Below are 8,358 nucleotides of genomic sequence, written 5' to 3'. Positions count from 1 at the left end.
GTATATTTTGATAAGGTTTTTCTGATATAAACCAAAGCCAAAGTCTGATATTTAGTTAATAAGTAAATTCTGCTTTTGAGAAGTTGCTGAATTCTTCTCTAATTGAGGAAATTAAGTATTTTTTCTGTGGGTGGAGGAAAGCTTAGGTTGATAACATCCTTTAGTACTAGGTGTATCAGAAGAGGAGATCGTTAAGAAGGCAGTGAGAAAGCACTCTGAAACAGTAATTTGTATTATAGCATTGACATTTGAATGAAGAAGTTATTTTTCATTGCATAAAGTTTGGTTCAGTACAAAAAATCCCAGAAAGCTGAATAGCCAACTTCAAAAGGAAAAATCCAAATCCTGGTCTGTTGAATGAAGGACTGCTGCTTTCTTTTCATACAGTACCTTGAAACTTGAAAATTTAAATTCTACCATAAATTTTAGTTACTTTTTCCCAAGTGAAACAATGCTGTAATTCATCTTATTCAAGCCCATATTTGAAGCACAGATTGGTGAGTTAGTATTTGGCAGTTTCTTAATATAGTTTGTTTATGTGTAGAGTGAATCAATTGGAACTACGTTAAGCAGGATAACCGTGTCAAAAAATGTATCATGTTTGACTTCTTCCATCTGTAAACGCTGGCCAGATGTTACTGCGTGTTTCTAAGAGGGATCTGACTTGGCCTTCTAGTCGTTCTGAGGTTCATATAGAGCAACTGTATGCATAACCAACTTTAACTTTAAAACCTGCTCTGCTTCCTACACTGGAAATTGTGGTGGGTCCATCCACTTGAGAGCTAGAGAAGATACTCGAAACATGTGCTCTTCTGTCTCGTTTCCGGCGCTGTGCCTCGTCTCTGGCTTTGGAGAAGCCAGTGCAGTTACACTACCTGTGCAGGGCAGTGTAGACCAAGGTCAGCACTGAGTTCCTGCAGTCTCCAGCCATGTTTTGTCATCTGATAAGCCCAAAGGAAAAAGGGCAAACCTGGAACTTTATGTCTATAAAGTCCTGTAACCAAAGCATTGAGAAGTAGAAATAATTCTGCAAGACTGTAAATATAACACTAAGTACAGACATGACTCCAAACTGTTCTTTTAGAGAAAAATCAAGGGGCCTGAAGCTCCAGAGGAGTAAGTTCACTCACTTGCTGCCAAACACACTTAGCATGTGACTGTGACATAATCCTTGTCTCTCAAATATCAGCAACTTTCTGCTGTGAACACTGTGCGTACGTGCAATGATAGGATGTACATTCAAGGAAATTTATCATATGGCAAATGTGAGGCCCTCAAAGTTTTTAAAGCTAGAAGGAAAAGGCTTTAATCTCATCTACAAAAACTAGGTAATTGTATTGGGGAATTACTGATGTTGCCTGCATGAAATTATTTTAATAGAACTGATTAAATAGAAATGTATGGAAGATGTTCTTCAAAGACTGCTGTTAACACCCCTCTCTTTGTAGATTTTATTTTAAATAAGGACATATTTTTATACTGTTTTATTTTAAATGCAGGTGAACCAAGGAAATTTGACCCAAAGTTCAGAGGACCTATTCATAACAGGTAAATATCTTAGCTCATTCTATTTAATTCTTTTAGTTTTGCAGTGAACAGAGAATAAAAAATTTTGTTGACAAAACTTGTGAATTTGATTCTGCAATTCTTTTAAATCCAGAAGACAATCCTTGCCCCCCTTGAGGATGTATGATTACTAGGGAATATTTAACTGTGTGCTCTTAAGTTCTTTCAATTTGAATGACAGTTCTGTACGCCTCGTTATTATCTAGTGTCTGCTGTCTTAGTTTGTGCTGATATAAGTAGGACCATTTGAGGTGGTGTTATGTTCTGGGGTGCCACGGCCATGTGTCTTGTTTCCCTACAGCATAGGACCAGGACCCTGGCACACTCTGTTCTTCCGTTTGCAGCTGGTTTTCCTGCTCCCGTAGTCACCTCGTTAAGGGACTTAGTTCTCTCCAGCGTATGGCCTGGGTGTGCACCATTATATTTGTACTGGGACTGGCCAGCAAGGTAAATCCCTGGCAGGAAATCAGTAGTGCTTGAACAGCGACAGCAGTAAAGTACTGTCAGGGATCTGGCTGGCTGCTGGAGTGGCTCAGCCCTGCACCCTTACTTGAATGAATAGTTTTTGCATGTCTTAAGAGTGTCTCTGAAGTGGATGAGGCTACCAATGGTGCTGTGAACTGCAGAGTTGGATCCTAAAATATTGCAATTTAGTGGTATTTTTGAGTAATCTCTTACTGTGCCTTTCCCTCATGCACGAGGAGTGGTGAAACTCCGGTGATGGTATGCCAGGAGGACTTGTCTTACTGTCACTGCGTGCTAAAGATAGTAAAAACTGCTTTTGCACTGTGGCTTGCTTGCATCTATCTTTGCTTTCTGCTCATAAAATAATTTGTCCTACTCTTGATTTCGTTGTCAGTTTTCACTGAGCAGGAAAAAAGTTTGTCTTCGTTGCTGAAAAATGGAGAGGATGCATTTCTAGGGAGATAGGTTGCAAATTGTACATATTTGCATTGAAAGGTACAGAGACAGATGGAAAAGATCACATCTCATCATCATGACTGCTGAAGTTGATTCATTTTTGGAAATGCTGTAGAGTAGAGATGATGTTTTGAAGCCACTGAGCACCAAGCTATCCTCGAAAACATTAGAAGCCTGAAAAACTGAGAAACAGAAAGTCAGGTCTTAATAATGGTGTAATAATGTCTATTAAAGAATGGATTACTCCACGATTTTTGTCAGATGGATCCTTTGCAAGGAGATTCAATAACCTGAAAGTTTTTTTTTCCTCTTAATATAACAGAGCTGTTGCCAGTGGCTAAAGTGTTGAACAATGGTGGGTAACAGGAGTGTTCAACAAGGCCATGTGTGAAGTGCTTTGCTAGTACCATCCTTCTCAAGTGGGTTGTGTGTGGAGTTTGGTATATTTTATGCAAACATATTTTTATTAAAAAGGATTAAAATGCAATGGCTGTGTTCATTGACTCTGAGGCAACTCACTCATGATAATCCAAAATTATGTTATCAAGATGATACCTTTATTGGTATGACTACATAGTGCAGTCCTTTCAGTTTTCTCCATTCTCACTCTGCACTCGTTCAAAACTCTGCCTCTGTTCTCCATAGAACCGTTAGTGTACAGTGGAAATATGCATTGAAAAAGTGAATTGTATCTAAGCTAAAAGTAGTTCTGAAACATACTTCTTTGTCACAAAGCCTCCTGCCAGAACAATCTGGCTTGACTTTGCTTCACTTAGTAGTCAGTGCTGCAGATGAAAGCGTATCTGTTGCCTCTTAGAAGATTCAGTAGTTTGCAAGCAGAGCGAAATTACTCAGAAAGCGTCTAAGAAATCATGGGCAATTTGTCAGTGTTTTTCCAGATGTAAGTGTGACATAGAGAATAAGTTCTAAACTAGTATTTAATGTCCTCAGTGAGAAGAATAAGTTAGAGAACCACAAGTTATTTATAAATTTTATCTTTCTCAGCAGAAAATTTATGACGGAGAAGAGCACTGCAGCCTTGTATCACACTTGAACACACACACTGTTCTCATCTACGCAAGATATGTTTCTTCTTTTCCTTTCTGAAAGCTAGTAATTTTAGAAATAAAGAGAAATGCTTGTTTAGGGAGTTGATCCTAATTTGAGAAGTATCTTTATGATACTGCCAGTGAGACTTTGTATGCAGTGTTCATAAGAATGAATTTAAGTGATAGTTTAGAGATGCTACCAAGTGTTCATCTATCTGCATTACTACCAGAAAATACTTGTAAGGTTTTATATATTGTATCCACCGAGTGAGAAAGCTTACAGATTGAAGCAGCAGTTCTGCAATTTCTCAGCTCAAAATGAGGCAGCAGGAGTTTTGGTAGACAACTTTCTAGAGGAAAGTAGAAACTCCTGGTATTCCGTGTCAGTCGGAGCTGGAGATGTATATGTTTCTGACACCAGATCTGATGATCAGTTTAACTGAATTCATAGCAGAAAAAAATCTAGCACATTGTATTTTAAGTCCAACCTATCTCTGATTCCTCAAAGGCAGTAATTTCCTCCAGGTCTCTTTCCCTGCCCTGAGAAGTGCACCCCTAGGAACTAAGTTGGACACCTCTCGGTTTCTGAATGTGCGAACACTTGTCTGCTGTCCCAGCCCTAATGCTGGCTGGCTGACTGGCTCCCACTGACACTGAAATGGCCTCTCATACTGGACTTCAGGCAGATTGGTCCAGTGAGAGGGGTCTCAGTGTTTCATGCCAATTCTAGATGAAGATGGGGAATGTTTTGGGGAAGGCTTGCAAATTTAAGGATTCATAAGGAATTTAGATAGCCTGTGTTAGTGCTTCTTTAAGAATAAAAAAGCATTACTTCCACCAACATCATCATAAGATATCTTAAGTATGTTTGTGGGTAAATCAGTCAGGTACCATCATACTGATAGGAAAACAAGCTTCTCCTTTTTCTTAATTCAATTACACTCATTTGGGTATAAGATGAACTGTCTTCATCCATTTAGATTTTCTCTAAATTCCAGTAAGGGAAATTATACAGTCAGTGCAATCATAGCGTATTTTTCTAAAGTGCTTTGGCAAAATCAAGTTAGTAAATCACACTTCCAACATCTCCAATTTCATGGAGTTTGTCGTAACTCTAGCCCTTGCCCCTTGGGTTTTTTTCTCCCTTCTCGGCGTAGTTTCTTAGGTTTTTCTCATATTCCTCTTGCTGGTTAGACACACTGTAGACTTTTTCTTGTTTTATTTTAAAAAATCCTGACACCTCCTGGACTATCTTTAATTGTTCAACATCTGTCTAGAAATTCAGTATTCTTGTTCAGACAAAGAGCACCTTTTCCTCTGTGATTAGAAAATGTGGTTAATGGGTTCTCACGCAAATTGAGTATCAGTAAATTTCCATAACCATTTAGCTCTCTTCTTTAAGAGTTTGAAAAAAAACTAACCAAAATTCCTGACCTTAACTGACAATACAAACTTTACCTTCTCACAAATATAAATGAGTCATTCATAGATGTCTGCATGGCATATCACTTGATACTGTGGTCAATATTGAAATAACAAACAATTTTGACATTTAAATTATCCTTTGTGCTTTTTAAACTAAATAGCCTGCTAAAGGTGTTACTTAGACTACACTAAGAGTCTGCCATAGATAAATGTTGGTAGAATATAAAACTATTTTTCTTGCTACTGGTATTTTGTTGGTCTGTATATGTTTTATTGCATGTTGTTCTCTATATCAACATAACGTGCAATGTGCTCGCTGATAGGAGTGGAGAAGCCTACATGTGTCTTCGAGTTCTTGTTTTGTGTTTCAGGTTTGGGCATACAGTGTCTACAGTTGTTACTCATTTGCAGATATCAAAATATGAGTTTTCCAGAACTAAAAAATACTTCCTTAAGCATGCTGCCCGTAACTAAGACATTATCAGCTTCTTAAATCCATGCAGGTCAGTGCAGATGAGTCATACTCATTAAAAAATTGCGAGATTTAAGTTGATGGAAAAGAGGTTGTGGTGAAAACTTGTATAAATATAATTTTTCTATGCAGTTTTGGCCTCCACATATAAGTGGCAATTCGTGGGAAATTTTGAAAGAAATTTCTCTGCAAGATGTCTTAGTTCATGGGCGTCTTGCACATTTATTCAGCTATGCAGGATAATGCCCTCAATGTCACTGTGCTGATAGAAATACCCATTTGTACAGCAGATCTTGCTTCTCAGTTCAGCCCCAGTGAAGAAAGGGTTCTTCAGAGCTGTTCATGGCATCGTATGGCATAGTGTAATGTCACCTTGACACAACGTGATTTAGAGAAGTCTCAAAACACAAGCTGTTAGTCAAGCAGGGAGGAGGAACTCAGAAGTGAGGACACTAGTGGTCACCTTAATGTGTCAGGAGAGTTGAAAGTGGTAACGTGAAACTCATACTCTGAACATCTTGAGCCTCGTTTTTCTCTGTGGTTGCACAGTGCCGGACTCAAGACTATTTGTAGGTGCTAAGACACTGCTAGTGCTGTTTAACTAATAACTGTCGTAGTTTCTTGCTAGCACAGCGTCGTGAGCGAAATTGCACTTGGGACACATTGGGCGTGAAACTGCCAAACAGAGAGAGGTTTTAGTCAGGCATTAATGGTTAGGGAATAAATGGCTTTTACACACTAATAGTATGTGTGGATGATTTTATCTTTGCATTCATTTATTTTCTAGGATGCCAGTACACATGCACAGAGTATTGTCTGCATGCACTGCCACAGATGACACAGCAAGAGAAGTCCAGAAGCCAGTATGTTTCTGAGAGATGGGGAAAGCTAATCAGGCTCCATAAATTAAACTAAATCACAGCAGTAAGCAGTAGAAAGTGATATGAGAGCCTGAACTGGGCACTTAACCAAATGAAGGTCTTTTATTACATCACCTGAAAATGACGGTTTTACCAGCAGTTTATCTCTATGGAGGCTCTTGTGTTCAAATACATAGATTCACTGTGTTTTGGTTCAGATTATGAACTTGGTTATCTAAACAGTACCAAAAAACCATAAAAATTTGCACTACTGGCTATTAGCAAAAGCATTTTTAATGTTTTTGTCATCTATACAACAAGAAATGTAAAGTGCTTTTTCTCATTACTCTTTCAATGTTTACACATAATTATTATATAAAAGTATAATAGCACTATCTGTAAGAAAGATTATAGAGCCACATACAATAAGCGGTCTTCTCAGTAGCCAAATACGATAAGCAGTCTTCTCAGTCCCTATTGTCATAATCATATTTCCATTAATCCATCTTCCTTAGGGTTCACTTTAACCCTGTTCAGGTTCAGTTCAGTCTCCTGAGTGAGTTTGTTCTGTCTCATTAGCATGAAATAAACTGAAAAAGCAGATTTGCCGTAACAGATCACCTTCTTAGTTTGAAAAAATTTATATCAAATCTGTTTTCAGTCAAAGCATAACTGGATAATTTCTTAGTAGGTTTCAGTAATAAGCGTGGGCTTCCAATTTCTCGTGTTTAGGAAGAGACAATTCCCATCATTCCAGTTCCTGCAACTTTGGAAACTCCTAGAATCTTCACAGTATAGCCTCATATCTTTATGGAGTTCTTTTAATTTATTAATTTAAGATCTTTTACATTTTTTTTCCTCCCCTGTGGAGCCTTGTATTTATGAGGTAATATTATGATCTCACTGAAAATGAGCTACATGAGCAAACAATGATGTTGCGTGGAGCCAGGGTTTCACCCATAGTATCTAGTAAAATAAGCAATTATTTTGTATGAACAGCAATTAGTCTGTCTGAACTGTTTCAAAATTTTCTGAAGCTACTCAAAACAGGATTTATGTACTTCTTATGCATTTTTAAAATATTTATAAAATGGCAATACTTGACAACAGTGGGTTTTACTAGGTACTGTACAGAAGTTTGTGTATTACAAAGAATAGAAAATCCTACATTCTGCTAGTGTTTATGGGTACTTCTTTATGGTGGCTCTGCAACACTTTTAAAGGAATCTTTAGCACAAATAAGTGTAACCTTTAATTGCATTTAGGTATCATTAAATGAGACCTATGAGAATTGCACTGGAAGAGGTTTTTGAGTCTATAGAAGTTGTAATTCAAGTATTTATGGTGCCATATTTTTCATAAAACACCTTGAATTAAATATTGTACCTCTTAAAAACTGCTCTGCTGGTATGATGGCCAAGCTCGAACAGTGTCAGAACTGCTTCTGAATGGAGGCTGGGAAAATGAGCAGCGTTGTTTTAGCATCGCTGCTTCTGCTTTGAGCAGTTGTCCTTTCTTAGATTACTGTCATATTGACCTTGAATCCTGTACCACCTTGGCCTCACTAAAAATTCATCTCAGTGAGATGTTAAAACTGTGTCTCTCTAGAGAAGTGTACAGGATTTTTCATTTCTTTTCCACACCTGGAAATACTTTCCAAGTTCTCCAACTGTTTAAAAGCTCTGCCATCTTTAGCTCCTTTATGCTAAAGCATAATGGCTCTCTAGAAGAAGAAACATAGATTGGAAAAACGAAAAAATGGTAGATGCTAAAAATGACTATGTGTCAGTGGAGTTTGGATTCTAAGGTTTCTTTTGCTGGCGAGATTCAGCTTCCACCACTTGGCTCCTCGCGGGGACTCGCAAGCAGAGATAAACATCGTAGTTCTTCTCTTTAACTTGGAAGCTTTCCCGGGGTGGTTGTTGCTCACTCCTCTGTCATGGAGAAGCGGAAGGGGATTAGGATCAGGTCAGAGCAGCAGCAGTCTGCTACCGCAGCCCCGGGGACAGCCCGGAGTGCCACCGGCAGCTCCGCGACGCGAGCGCTGCGCGCTGCGGGCGGTTAC

At 38.5% G+C, this 8,358-nt stretch overlaps 1 protein-coding gene across 1 annotated transcript in view; it reads left to right on the top strand.

Moving 5' to 3' along the window:
- Positions 1 to 802: 802 nt before the first annotated feature.
- SLC44A5 (solute carrier family 44 member 5) overlaps positions 803 to 8,358 on the top strand; it is a 47,307-nt gene continuing 39,751 nt past the window's right edge. Inside the window, exons 1-2 of the mRNA XM_086617083.1 lie at positions 803 to 899; positions 1,500 to 1,548. Of these exons, the coding sequence (XP_086473209.1) occupies positions 803 to 899; positions 1,500 to 1,548 (146 nt within the window). The remainder of the gene's footprint in view (positions 900 to 1,499; positions 1,549 to 8,358) is intronic.

The sequence above is a fragment of the Tauraco erythrolophus genome, chromosome 10 (assembly GCF_009769465.1).
Source record: "Tauraco erythrolophus isolate bTauEry1 chromosome 10, bTauEry1.pri, whole genome shotgun sequence".
Classification (NCBI taxonomy): domain Eukaryota; kingdom Metazoa; phylum Chordata; class Aves; order Musophagiformes; family Musophagidae; genus Tauraco; species Tauraco erythrolophus.
This window is presented reverse-complemented; position numbering and strand designations above follow the sequence as displayed.